General features: G+C 52.7%; 1 protein-coding gene across 9 annotated transcripts in view; it reads left to right on the top strand.

Annotated features, from left to right (window-relative positions):
- MSI2 (musashi RNA binding protein 2) overlaps positions 1-14593 on the top strand; it is a 388953-nt gene that overhangs the window by 329593 nt on the left and 44767 nt on the right. For 8 of the 9 annotated variants that reach the window (XM_058560594.1, XM_058560599.1, XM_058560596.1 and 5 more), the window contains one exon: positions 6584-6658. In XM_058560594.1, coding sequence (XP_058416577.1) covers positions 6584-6658 — 75 coding nt within the window. Of the gene's footprint in view, positions 1-6583; positions 6659-10732; positions 11177-14593 lie in introns of those variants that run through there. The other variant, XM_058560602.1, reaches the window with a different exon arrangement.

Below are 14593 nucleotides of genomic sequence, written 5' to 3'. Positions count from 1 at the left end.
ATTACCACCCAAGCAGGTGCCTGACACCTTTCCACTTGGGGCCCCTTCCCGCCAGTAGCCAAGAACATGGCTAGACCTGCATGTGTGACATGTGCTGTGGCACCTGCAGCCTCCTCCTCGGTTCCGACCCCCAGCCCAAGGAGTTGGATTATCTTTGAGTTTCTACCTCCCAGCAAAGATCTGTGCACTGGACTCCAGACCTCATCAGCCCCCAGCCCTCCTGAATTCCCCAGCCAGCTAGATGGTGAGGCCATCTAGACGCATGCAGAGACAGGGCCTCCCAAGTGGTCCCAAAATGTGCCCCTCGCCCAGAACCAGCTCAGGCGAGGTCTGGGCAGAAGAAGTGAATCAGACTCGGCACCCAGGGAACAAACTCACAGTCTCACGATCTGGCTGGCCTGTTGCCTCTCCAGCCAAGTGGAGTCTCCACCGAGCCTTCTCTGATACACTCACTGGAGACTCCTAGGGCTTCCCTCCATTTTACCCATTGGCACAGTTGGCGCCCTGGGCCTCTGGACTCTCTGGACAAGGAAAGTGTCATCTACTGTGCTGTGACTGAAGCCCTTTCTTGTTGCTTGTTCCCTCTGAAGTGTGGCATCGGGCGGAGTCTAATCCTTTGGTGGGGTGGCCTGACATGTCCTCATCAGTCACCTGGGGCACCACCTCCATGCACTAGGCCTACATACCAGTCCTGGAATCACTGTCATCGCCACCACCGACAATTTGACTGATGAACTCGGCTCACGGAGAAAAACATTTTTTAAAAGTTCATTAATGAGATGAAGTTTCAGTGATTTAATCTATTGTTGAAAGAGCAGAAAAATATATAACACTTATAGGGATTTTTAAAAGTGAGTGAGACTAAAAACCATTCAAGCTTTTAAATCCATTCATTCAACAAATATTTATTGAGTACCTACTAAGTGTCAGGCACTGTTCTAGATGCTGAGGATGCTGCAGAGGATGGAGTCTCTGATCAGGGAGCTGATATTCTAGTGAGACAACAGACATACTGGTCTATAAATGACCTGGAAACTGTGGAACTAATTTTTAAATATCCTTTAAGATTTTCTCCATACTTCGGGAGGTCTCATCAAAGGGAGGCTGATGAGCATCTAGAAGCTTTATTCTTTCTTGATCTCTCCTGATGGCTGCAAAGGCCCCGGGAGGAAACCGACAGCTGTTTTGGTTTTAGCTTTCACAGCCTTTGACAGAATCATAGAATAATCGGCCCAATGGGAATTCCTTAAAAAGAATGTAGGAGAGAAGAGGGGGAGTCATCCTTAGGCCTAATCTCCCTGTTTTTGAGCTGGACAAAACCAGAATCAACTGAGACCCTTAGGAAAGGTCTTTTTGCAGCCCTCGGACTTTGTCCCGCTGCCTTGCAGCAGCAAAGAGGTGCCCCCAGTTATCCAGCTCAATGCACTAGCATCTCTTTGATTTTTATTAATGAAAGTGGACTTAATAAAAGCAAACATGATTATCGTAGATACATTTGATTCCTCTTGGCCTTCTCTGCCCTCGGCCACATAATCCCACTGCCTTTCACTCTCTTGATCTTGTTGGGCACACGCTATTTAACATGTTTGTGATCAGTGGTAGAGAAATATCTCATTGCTGAGGCCTCAAAAGCTTCACCATGGCAGGCCCAGGAACTGAGAGACGGTATTGGCCAGCTGAAGAAAGCCAGAGGCATTCTTACCCATGCTCGTACTGAGAAGCCCCTGTGAAATCCTGACCCAGTGTTCCCTGACATTAAGCCCCTCTGAAATGAAAAAAAAAGATCATCATCTAGAAGGGATGCAGAGCTGTAATCTGTGGGCATTCACCAACAGATCAAAGGAGATTGGCTGGAACTTAGAGCCACATGTCTAGACTTATTTGTAATTTCCATTGGGGTTTGTCGTTCCCAAAAATATCTGTTGAGGTCACTCCCAAGGAGGTCTCCATTTGTTCAGCTGTTTCCTGGTAGACAGAGGAGACTCAAGATCCAGCCCTTCCTTTTTGTACTAGAGCAGCACAGTCCACTAGAACCTTCTGTAGTGGTGGAAAGGTCCTTTATCTGCGCTGCCCCAGATGGTAGCCACTAGCTACGTGTGGCTGTTGAGCACTTAAGATGTGGAACTGGAGTTTTCATTATAATTTAAATTTACTTTAAATTGGACAGCACAGGCCTAGAGGAGCCTGTGTGACTCAGGATGATTCTGGGGTCCGAGCATCTTGGTAGACTTTGGTCTTTCCGTCCTTGCCTGGGAAGAGCTCGTGGTACTTGGTATCACATCTGTATGCAGATCTCGTGGAGCCAGCGTGATGCCCCAGGCAACGCTCTGCACACTACGCAGCAGATATGTCACACTCTGGCAGTTCCCTTGTCTCTGGTGTCTTTCAAGTCAGGGGGCCTGGTGGGAGCAGCTTTCCATGACTCTGAGTAGCTGAGTAACAGAGTGCAAGACAGGATGAGTCATGTACCCATCTTGAATGCCAACATCTTCTAGGGCTGGTGCAAAGATCTAGAACCACAGTTCTGAGAACTCTGCCAGCATCCCCGAAAGGGGGCCCCGAAATGAGCTAGCTGACTGGCAAATTCAAATTCTATTGTTGATTTCTGAATTTTTTTTTCCACCGTGGAAAGCCTATCTGTAAAAAAGTTGGTCATCCAGGCAGAAGGCTGGTTTTTTCTTTAGTGACAAGAGATAATTACTGTGGGATTGATCAGGCGTCCGGAGTACTGGAGCAAATAAATTGTGCAGTGGCCAGTGCGGGAGGGGCCCGGCTGCTAATGGAAGTGGTGGCTGGGTCGTCTCGCGGTAATGTGGCTTGATGGAGCATCCACACGGGTCTGCTGTAATGTGCTATTGATATGCAGCCAGCCAATTTCCCCTGTGTGGCTGGGGCTGTGAGCCGTTGGAGCAGAGCTGGGCTGCACAGCAGTAAATGAAGAGGAAAATTGAAGTAATGTTGTATTATAAATTTATGATTTCATCTGCCTGACCCAGTGGATGTTCAGCGATTGGGGTTGGAGATAAGATCCCCCACTCTGGCAGATGCCAAATTCTCATCTTTGTGTTCCAGAGACAGTATTGACATGTCCGGGAAGATTGGGGTGAGGCCTAAAATTGGGGTGAACTTGACCACACTTTTTTTCCGTCTTGTTGAAGACTTTCAAGTATGCCAGGAGGAAAGCAGATATAATCCAATGGTCCTGGTGACCCCCAAGTCAGGGAGGGACTGGGTGTTCCACCACCGCCACCCACGCTGAGAGTGTCTTAAAGGTAACACATGAGCTTAAGCTTCTGCTGTCAGGTCAACATTAAAATATTTAAGAACCTCAGCGCTGAAGGTAGAAGCAGAAGAGTCATTTTTCATCAGAAAAGCCCCTAGGCAGCAGTGATTTGGCTGTTGGCATATAATCCGCTTATCAATATTGTGGAAATAATGGTATAAGAAATCTAGTGCTGAAAGATCTGATTTGATAGCATGTGATTAATTTGGATGAGAATTGAGCTGGCTGGCCATGAAATAAAGACCAAGGAAGGGGCCAGGGTGCGTGTGTCCACTTAAGGCATCCGAGTCTTGGTCTCTGTCCCTCTCCCTCCTCTGCTTTCTCCCTCGCATGCCGGAGTTCTGTGTCTCTCTTGGGTCCTGCTCCTCAGCAGTCGGTGCAAAGCTGCCAGGTCATCCTGTCTCGTCTGGGCAGCCTTCTGCCAATGAGACCCCAAGTGCTGGGAGATAGCCACACAGGGAAAGAGCAGGCAGCAAGATCCTTTTGAGGTAGAAACCGTTCAACTGGCCAGTGAGTTGTGACTGCACATTTGGAAAGGCTCTGGTTGAAGCAAGGGAAAGGAGCCACGGCTGGTCTCGGTTACGAATTTGGGCACATCAGTGCTATAGGGGACCTGCAAGGCTCTCTACAGGTGGCAAGACTCAAGCTTCCAGAGAAAAAGGAAGACCCCAAGGGCATGGCCTTGGGCCAGAGGCAGGGCTGGAACCCAGGTCTCCTGACGTCCAGTCCAGGAAGCTTCTGTTCTGGGACTGATGACAGATCCACTGGTCAAGGTGGAAGCTAAGCAGCAGTCAGTATAGGGCAGTGAGGGAGGGTAGGGCTGGTCTCTGGCCTCTGAGGCACCAGTGCTCTATGCACAGGCAAAGGAGGACCAGCAAACTCTAACTCAATGCCGGAGAGCACACAAGATGGAATTTGGTGAGTTATCCTATTCCTTTAGCCCTCATCTGCAGGGTCAGAAAGTGCTTGTAACATGGAGAATCCACCTTGGAGGTGGGTGATGAGGTCCCAGAGCCTGTGTTTAGGGATGTTGAATTGGTGTATAGAAGCTCAGATACACGTGGAAAGCTGTCACTGTTGCCCCCATCGCTGGGAGGAGTGGAGATTGTCATTAACCCACCCATCAAAGCAGTCTTCTACCAGTGTTTTGGTGACAAAGCAACAGAAACAACTCGGGCTGCTCTAAGCAGCAAAGGAGATTGTTGGAAGGGGCTTGGGCAGCACAGAGAATTGCCAGAAAGGCCAGAGAACAGGCAGGAAGCAAGGAGCCGGGCAGTCAGCCACAGCTGGGGACAACCCAGAAATGACCTGGTCAGGGGCCATTGTTGCCACCACTGGACTCTGGACTCTGCTGCTGGCGCCAGAATAAATTCTGAACCTCCTCCTCCTCCTCTGCCCCACTGGCCCCAGATGTGGATCCTGAGGAAGGCTTCTGTTGGCTGAGCCCAGGTTCATGGCCTGCTTCCCACCTGCCAAGCTCAGAGCAGGAGGGAGACCTTTTCTGTTTCCATCATGGGAGGCAGGCCTCTCTCCAAGACACAAACACAAGAAGGGGGGATAGGGTGCTGGGCAGCCAAAAAACACCGTAAATGTCCACCTCAGAGGTCAAAGCAAAATTCAGACTGGTGGTAAAGGTGGTGGTGGTGGAGGTGGATGTGGTGGTGGTGGGGAAGGTAGATGTGGTAGTGGAGGTGGAAGAGGTGGTGGTGGAAGTGAATGAGGTGGAGGTGGTGGTGGAGGTGGTGGAGGTGGTGGTGGAGGTGGTGGAGGTGGTGGTGGAGGTGGAGGTGGATGTTGTGGTGGAGGTGGAGGTGGAGGTGGTGGTGGAGGTGGGGAGGTGGAGGTGGTGGCGGAGGTGATGGTGGAGGTGGTGGCGGTGGAGGTGATGGTGGAGGTGGTGGTGGATGTTGAGGTGGAGGTGGGGAGGTGGATGTGGTGGTGGAGGTGGGGAGGTGGATGTGGTGGTGGTGGTGGAGGTGGAGGTGGGGAGGTGGAGGGGTTGGAGGTGGTGGGGAGGTGGATGTGGTGGTGGTGGTGGAGGTGGAGGTGGGGAGGTGGAGGTGGTGGTGGTGGAGGTGGATGTGGTGGTGGAGGTGGGGAGGTGGATGTGGTAGTGGTGGTGGTGGAGGTGGGGAGGTGGAGGGGTTGGAGGTGGATGTGGTGGTGGAGGTAGAAGTAATGGTGGTGGAGGTGGAGGTGGAGGTGGTGGTAGGGTAGGTGGTAGCATGGCCAGGGTGGTATTTCAAGAACATGAGTATACTGAGATTCTCATACACTGAGTGGAGGGAGGCAGGGTGAAGCTGGTGGGGCGGGAACAGCAGGTAACCATGGGTCTCCTCTGGCCAGTGGAATTTCAGGTCAAGAAGTCTACCCCAGCCTTCTCTGTCGCCTGAATCAAGAGGCAGGGACACAAAGATTGAAGTGGCCTGAGTGGGCACAATGAAGGGTAGAAGTGACATCTCACTGGGGCTTTCGTAACAGATTGGAGAAGGCCCACTAGCACCAGAACTTGCCAGTAGTTTCCACTGCACTCCATGCCCAACCCAGCTGCAGTTTCCACAAGCGCCCCTCAGTTAGCCGGTTACCCCCTAGGTTACCTGCTGAGACCAGTGTCTGGAAAACATATACTTGCTGTGAAATGCCTATCGAAACGCGGGGCATGAGGCTTCTGGGTTTGGGCTATGCTTTATGGTGCATGTTTTAACGCAACAGTCCCTCACCATTCTCCGAGGGCCTTGGGAAGGTACTGGCACCCTCTGGAGTGTCCATGTTTGGACGGGGACCCCGGGACCCCGCCTCCCCTGGGCCATGGCTCTTTAAGCCCAGCGTGTTTCCAGAGGCAGGGTCAGCCTGAATTTCACACTAAACCATGACCCCCAAGTCCTCCTGCTCGCGCCACTGTCCGCTGCCTTGGGAGGAGGCTTTATAAGGACTTTAATCTCCTCCTGTCAATAGCTCGAAGGTCCTAAGTACATTCAGGGTAAGCTCTCCAAATGTCAGAGCCAGGCGCGGCCCTGTGTTTGGTGCTAATGCGTGGCATTTACTCTGCAGGTTCAAGAAAGTGTGTGGGCTTTGGGGGTCTCTCTGCCCAAATATGGGTTAATTACCAGCAGGCTGACAGCAGCACCCCCAGCCACGGGGGAGAGGTGACTAGGCCCTGGGTAAAGACCCTCACGGGAGACAAATCATTTTGTAGAGGAGAATGACTCAGGCTGTTTCGTTCCCACCCTCCCTGGGGTCTCACCACAGACCTGAGGCAGCTGTACTAACAGAACTGTGGTCTTTCTCTCTGTGTTCAAGGCTACCCCAACTTTGTGGCAACCTATGGCCGCGGCTACCCTGGATTTGCTCCTAGCTATGGCTATCAGTTCCCAGGTGAGTGTCTTTGTCTCTAGGGGCTTTGGAAACGTGGGAGGTGGGCTGCACTTGGGGGAGGGCAAGGACCCCTAAGGAGAACACAGCTCACATGTCCATCCATTCAAGAAATGACCTGTGTGTGCTAAATCACAAATCCACCTAACTCCAGGCTCAGGCTGCAGCTGTTTCAGATGAACTGAAGTATGTCCCTGGTGCTGGGTATTCAAGGGCGGCAGCTTTTAGGGGGAAAGAGAAAGAACTGAAGAGGAGCCTTCCCTCTCTCTGCTCACCCTCCTTTGTATGAACCTGTTACTGGTTCCTTCTCACTGGGGGTTGAGCTCTGGGCACAGGGTTTTCCTCCACTCTCTGCCTGCCCACCGTCCGAGTGCCTGCTGTCTCAGTCTCCCGCCCTCCCTTCCCTTCTCTCCTCCTCCAGCTCAGCCTGAAGGCTCTGGCTTCGGAGCCCTTCTGGTGTGTGTTGGGTGTGCCTTTGGGATTTGGGTTTGCTATCTGTTCTGGTGGAGTGTTTAGACTCCCCCTCCCCTCTGTGGGCATCACAGACGTGAGGCAGAGCCCAGGGTGATACCCGCTCACATGCCCAGGCTGCCTCAGCTCCCATGTGGCTGGGAGGCCTAGGACCCCCACCTGAGGGGACAGCAAGGGTAGGCATGGTCTTGTAGGGGTAGGGAGAGGGGTGCTGAAGGAAGCAATGTTTTATGGGGCTTTGCTTTTCCGTTGAGGGGGTCAGGCAGCCTTTCCCAGACTTGGAGTACAGATGAGAATATATTGCAGTGCTTCAGGGTGTCTGTGTGCAAAGGGCAGCTGAGGTTTCTAGAGAAGGCGTTAGGAATGGAGTCTTGTCCTCTTGAATTCTCTGCTGGGTGAGGAGGCTCCATGGGGAGCTGGGCTTCAGGCAGGGTTTCACTCCTGGTTGGTTATCTGCCTAGACCCGGCGGCTTGGGACTGTGGGGCCTGAGCTGCAGTGGGAAGCAGAGGGAGCACAGATGTGGCCCCGGGCGAGTGCTGTTCTGAAGCCAGGGAGGAAGGTAGCGTGAGGGGTGCAGGCGGGGCTCAACCCGGCGTTTGCCTCAGACTGAGCTTTGGGGTGGGGAAGGGTGTGTAGGGGCAGGTCAGGAAGCATTTGGGACACTTCAAGCCGTGCCCTATGGGGGACAGATCCTGGACCAGCGACGGAAGCCGTAGGCTCTTGTCCAGGCTGCCCATGGCCACAGGCAGGTCACCCAGTGTCTCTGGGCCTCACTTCTGGCTTCTGTAAACTAAACGGGCGAGATGGTCCCTGAGGTCTGTGTACCTTTCTGGTTGTAGAGGTGTGGGGGGAAGGGGGGAGGCAGGTACAGTAGCAGAACCTCCAGATGGAGGAGTGCAAGTGTGGGGACGCCCCTGAGTCTGTCCCCTGGGGCTGGGCAGTTTCCCCACCAGGGTAGGGCCCTCAGCAGGCATCCTTGGCTGCCCTAAGGAAGCCCCCCCACTGCTTCTCAACAGCACTGTCTGCTTCGGTGGCCACGGGCCTCTCGGCGCAGGGCAGCAGGCACCTCAGCCAGAGCGGCCAGCACTGAGCCAGGCATGGTCCAGAGTTTCCTGGGTCTGTGCCTTCATTAGATTTTCCCTCTTTACAGAGGGGGAACCCGAGGCCCCGAGAGGTAGAAAACCCTGTTCAAGGGGTTACAACCAGCAAGAGGCAGGGGCAGGATTTGGACCCTGGTGGTCTGGGTCTTCGTGCCACACTCCACCATCTCCCTAGCATCCATCCTTCCAGTACGATCACACTAGCCATATGCAGCCACTGAAATTTAGATTTAAATTAAGTAAAGTGAATTCACTTCCTCAGTTGCGATATCCACATTTCAATTAGTAGCTACACGTGGCTAGTGGCTGCTGTTAGCACAGAATACAGAACATTACCATCATCACAGAAAGTTCTGCTGGATGGCGCTGTTCTGGAGCGTAAAGGAAGGGGTGTATGGTGCTGGTGGTTGCATGGTCCACACCATACACGCATGCGTGCCCTGCCCCTCCTGGGGTGACCTGGCATGTCACTCTCCCTCACTGTCCCTGGTCCCCATTCCTTGCCTTTCCTCTCCCTTGATCCCCTGCCTTCCACCCCAGGGGACGAGAAGATGCACAGGCTCACACATCTCAGCTCATTGAGAGCACAGTGCCACTCTTTGCACTTGGCGCAGCCCGCTTCCGTTCATAATCAGGTTGCCGTTGCCCCCTCACTGCAGCGCTCATCCCAGAGAGAGTTGGGGGATCTTAACATGGGATAATTTGGGGGTGACGAAGTGGACTCCACACTAAGGCGCCTGTCTTATCTGAGAGCCTGCCCTCGGGGCCCCGTAGGCTCACCCAGGAAACATCTGGTAGAACTCTGTCTCAGGGACCTGCATCCTTGGGTCTGCCCTAGACAGATGGAGATGCAGGAGTGGCCAACCAAGACTGGGTAGAATGAGTTTGGGGTCCAGAGTACCCAGCCCTTCACCGCAAGCCTGGACTTTGGGACTAGAGCCAGGGGGGTGAAGGGACATGGAATGGGCTTGGAGTGACCGTGCCCAGGGCCCAGCTGTTTACCGCTGTCACCAGCTCCCACAGCTCAGCGCAATCAGCTGGATTTGAATGAGACAGAAATCAAGCATGAAAGTGTCCAGACCAAGCCTCCCTGACCCGTGGGACTAGGCTGTTCTGTTCTCTCTCAGCCATCAAACATCCTTCCCACTCACACCCTGAACACCTCTTGTTGGTCCTCACTGATGGCCAGGCGGCCATCAGTGGCCACAAGAGTGAGGCCGCCTGCCCTCGGGGAGGGTCAGAGTGTGGAGCGGCCCTGGGCTGGGAAGGGGTGGCCCAGTGGCTGGACCTAGCCACCCCTGCCCCTGGGTGAGGAGCCAGCCTGGTTTCAGAGTCCGTTGCCTGCTGACCGCATCCCCTGGAGGAGCCTCCAGTGGAGTGGCGGCTCTGTCTGCTGTTCTAGACCCTCCCCAAGCAGCCTAGTGGCTCTAGACCAGAAAGCCTGCCTAGCCTGTGCGGCTTTCCAGACAAGAGCTCATGGAGTGGTGGCTCTCCTCAAGATCCAAACTTGACCCCTCCTGGAGCCTTGGCCTCTTGGTGAGGGGAGCTCTAGAATGTTCTGATATCTGTCTCTGGCCTCGTGCCAGTAAGGAATGTTTCTAGTGGATCTGGCTGAGGGGGCTGGGGTGCAGAGGGGTGACCCAGAGGAGGGGCAGCCAGCTCTCTGCCCTCTCCTCATCCCTGTCAGGCCGATTCTGTTGACCCTTCCCCCCGCCCTGGGATCCCGTGAGTCAGTGACATCAGCATAGCTGTCACGTCACCACCAACTGTCCCGATGTTTTTCTTGGCTGTCTTTCTCTTCCGTGCCCTCACTGTGTGCCCACTTCACCCAGCTCCAATCCCTCTTATGATGTGTGTGGATCCCGTACCCCTCCCCACCCCTTTCTGAATCCATCCTGGTAGGGCAACGCGAGGTAGCTAGCTAAGAGAAAACAGAGGACACCCGGGTCCTCGAGAGCTGTGAAGATTCTTCATCCTCTGTGTTTTCACTCACAAACTGTCTGGCTTGGGACCCCTTTCAGGATGGTGCGATCTGACCCTTTACGAAGGGTCCTCCTTTTCACCTGAATCAGCCTTTTCTGTGAATTCCCAGCTCATTGGGTTGGGTGTCCAGTGGGGCCTCATTTTACCTGTGTGACCTGGGGTTGCCGCAGACCATCCTGGGCCGCACAGGTGGTGATAAGCAGCGCCTGTCCCCGCCCACATTTAGGATTCTGTGAGAATAAATGAGGTGCTCTGAGAGACTAGACTCCTCTGGGTAATTAGCAGAGTGGGGAGTAGTTCTTTTCTAGCAAGGTCGAGTGGTGACCAACCGCTGTGGAAATGGCTCCTTCTTCCCAGGCCCAGATGTTCCCCATGTGCGCCCCCGCCCCAGCCCTGGGCGTCAGTACGCGAGTTCGAGTTATTACAATCCTGATCAGTGGTTTCCCATTTCCTCTCTTCTTCCCCCTCTGGACTCTCATTTCAGTTTAATCTGTTAATTTCTGTTCTTATTTCACTTTACAGACTATTTGCCGATTTCACAAGACATAATTTTTATCAACTAGCTCTTAAGCGAGGCATAACAAATTGGGGTTTGCTACCATTACTAGAGAGAGGACATGGTCCCGGCCGGGACCACCCCAGCGGCTGTCAGTGCCCACTGAGACTGTCCTGGCTGCCTGTTTGAACGAGTGTTCTTTTTCTCATTTTTAATTCTTGGAAAAGACTTGTGTCCTCATTGCTTCGCTCAGTTTTTAATTTTATTCTCCGTCCCTTCCCATTTTGCTCCTTGTATGCCCTGTGCACTTGCCCCCCCACCCAACCCACCCACCACCGCCCAGAGTGTAATGGGGCCAGAGGGGCGCTTCTCACAAACTTTGTAGAGAACGTTATTTTAAACAAACATTATTTTAAATAATGACCAAACATTCCATGGGGTGAGCCTTTAAGTGCTGGTGGCCTGCAGGAGTTGGGGACTGTCCTGTGGTGGACAGTACCAGAAGTGAACACACACACAGAGACTGTGCTGTAAATACTAACATGAAAAACTTATTTGGGAAGAAAAACTGGGTACATATTATCTGGTTGTCTTTATTTTTGGGGGCTAGTCCCTCAGTGGCTGTTGCCAAAATAATAAGCGCACCTGTCTTCGAGAAGGGACAGTGGAGTCACCAGGGTGCTGCTACATCTGTGGACACCAATCCACAGCCGGCCCCCTCTTCCTTCCCCGGCGCCCACACCCCCACCTCCCTGCCCGTGCTGGCCTGGCCTTCCCTGCTGGCATCAGGGGCCTCTTGGCCCGCTGGGGTAGGAGGGGCGGGACACAGAGAGTCCATCCTGCTCAGGTTGGCACCCCTGATGGTCACCCCCAGATGGCTTCCGTCTGGGACACCCCACTCTCCTGAATTATTGAAGGACAGCTCTGTTAGAGTCAGCCCTTGGTTGACGCTCCTAGTTGGTGAGAAGTGACCCGCATGCTTCTGTCGATGCCGTTGATGTGAGCAGGTCCATCCGTTGGAGTGTCAGTGTCCTTGAGACCCAACCTGTGTGGTTTTGCTCATCTCATTAAAGATGCTTGATGTAATAATTGGTTAGTTTCCTTTTATTTTCCCACAGGCTTTTTCATGACTGCTATTTTTTTAGACCTGTGTGGCTTTTTTTCCCCCCTTTTTTCTGCTCTGCTACGAATTGCTTTGCTTTGGTAAACGTGTCCTAGTATGCTCGCCTCATAGACATTTTAGCCATTGTGAATTTTCTTCATCTCTGTAAATAGTTCATCTGTGCTTCTCCCTAATGACGTTTTATTTTTACCCCCTGTAAGCAACTGAGGTAGAAAAATAAATTGTTTACCACGGACATGCTGTGTGCTGCTGTCTCTTAGCCTGACAGTGTCCTGATCTCGCTCCGGGGGAGGTGAATGCACTAAATAGCTGGTACCAATGACAGCCTAGTGCGGTTTCTGAAAGCATGCGAACTCCCCCTGGCTGCCGCCTGTCCCCAGCCTTCCCTGCTTCCTCGTGTCCCCTGCACTGGCTCGAGGTGGTCCTGTCCTTGAGCAGAGCGGCAGAGCCCCTGCATGCAGCAGCTGCACGGTTCGCCCCCAGGCCCTTCCTCTGCCATCGCTCCTGCCCTCAAGTGAAAATGCCAGGTGTGTGTGAGCCCGTGCACATGCTTGTGCACACCGGCCTACACGTGGTTTGCACGACGTGGCTTGCTTTCCTAACTCCCCTGAACAGTGCAGGCTGGAGGAGGCTCCTGTGCTGCTGGAGTTCGTGAAGCAAGAAGACCTCGTGTCCAGCTCCCATTTGGCCATAGAGTGGCCATGTGACCTTGAGCAAGGACTTAGCCCTCTAAGCCCTGCGGATAACAGTAGTGCCTAGATAGTTGGTTTGTTAAGTAGGATGATGTAGATATGTGAGCGTGCCTTGTAAACTGGTAAATGCTGTGCGACTGGAAGCTCTAAAAATTGCACTGATGTTCTTATTACATCACTCTCCAGAGTGGTTTCCTCTTCCTCGTCAACCCCCATGCAGCTGCCCGCTGGTGGATCTGCTTATCAGTGAAAAGGATGATATAGGATCCCCAAGTGAAGCCAAGAGTTTCTGGGCGTTCTTGCCCACGCTTCATCTTCCCTCCCTCCCCGTTTACTGATCACCAGGCACTGGATTAGGTCCCAGATATCTGGAGGTGAATAAGACTCGCTCCCTCAAGATGCTCATAGTCCAGCTGAGGGAGACAAGACCAACGATCAGACCCATTGTGCATCACAGGCGAGGTGCTTAGCGAGAGAGAGGGAATCGCTCTCTGCTGTAAGGAGGTAAAGCGGGCTGCTTGTCTTGCCTGGGGGGCAGTCAGGAATGGCCCCCTAGAGAAGGTGACACCAGAACTTAGTCTTACAAAGTTAAATAGAATTAGCTAGGTAAAAAAGGGAAGGAAGTATATCCCGGCAGAGAAATGATACACTTAGACACTGAATTAGATAGTTTTAAGGAAAAAAACACAAAAGTAAGAAGACATAAATTAATAATGGCCTAAACAAAATAAGAATTTGTTTGTCTCATACATGTAAAAGAAGTCTGGATGTGGCTCCATGGTATAAGAGTCTGAGTTTCTTCTGTCTTCTTCTTCTCTCCTCTTCAACATGACTCCACCTCATAGTCTAATAAGGCTGCTCAAGCTCCAGCCATTAACTTACTCATCCCAGAAAAGCATGGCTCTTCACTTTAAATAACACTTCTTAGAAGTCATGTGTAACACTCTGCTTAGATCCCATTGGTTGGACTGTAGTCACATGGCCTGTTTTAGCTGCAAGGGAACCTCAGAAATGTCTTTATTCCCAGCCAAAAACAGGGGATTATGGTACTAAGAGTGGAATAGATACTAGGGGACACTTGGCAATCTCTGCCACAAACCTGAGAGAGGAAGCATTGCAGGTGCCAGGATTATGAGCAGTTCAGCGTATGGGGAGCTTGCAGGAGCATCTTGGGTGGGAGAGGCAAGGCTGTGGAGAGGCAAGCCGGGCTGAGTCAGGGTGGACCTTGTGAGTCAGGTTTGGGAATTCAGATTTGATCCCCAAAGGATATGAAGAACCCTTGGAGGATTTTAAGTAGAGGAGTGATGTGGCCAGATTTCCAAAGTGAGTCAGAAGGGGTATTTGGGGAAGTGGGAAGCCAATGAAGAAACTACAAGGATGAGTTCAGAAGAATGTTCCCTTCATTCTGCACCCCTACCTCCTCTCCTCTCTGCCTCAGCCTCTCTTGGCACCATTCCTCTCCCCCTGCCTCCGGCTGACTGGTGGCCCTCTTTCAGTTCTATCAGGTAACACAGACTTCATATGGCCCCCACTGCCAAAAAGTTTCTGGGCCAACGTCTTGGCTACTGAAGTATTCTCAGATATGGGCACTTGGGGCAGCCGGGAGAGCCAGGCGTCCCACAGCTCAGTGCTCACACCTCTCTCCTACAACATTGTTTGCGTGCGAACAGCTGCGGGGTGCGGTGCAGGTCCCAGGCGGGGAGACCCTGGGATTCTGGTTCTGGAAATGCCAGATTGTGCTCCTGCCTCTTCAGTGATGGAAAACAGGTTTCGTCTCAGGTGCCGATGTTGACTGATGGGTCTCGGCTTCCTGGAGCGCTGACTCAAGAATGATTTTGAGGCCAAGCTCTAGCTCAGCAGAAAGGAGACTGTGATTGATTAGCGATGCCTGCACGGTTGCTGGATCAGGGACTCATGCTCGCATACCCTACGTTTTGCCTTCCGTATTCCAGTCTAATGGTGGTGCTTAGGTGTCGGGTGATTTTCGGTCACTCTAAAAGATGGCCATTGCTTTTCACATAGAGGGAAGGGGCGTGGTCTGAGGAGAGGTGTCCTCACTCAGGGATATCCTG

Source organism: Diceros bicornis, chromosome 18 (genome assembly GCF_020826845.1).
Source record: "Diceros bicornis minor isolate mBicDic1 chromosome 18, mDicBic1.mat.cur, whole genome shotgun sequence".
Lineage (NCBI taxonomy): Eukaryota > Metazoa > Chordata > Mammalia > Perissodactyla > Rhinocerotidae > Diceros > Diceros bicornis.
The sequence above is the reverse complement of the archived record's forward strand: the minus strand, read 5'-3'. Positions and strand labels throughout refer to the sequence as shown.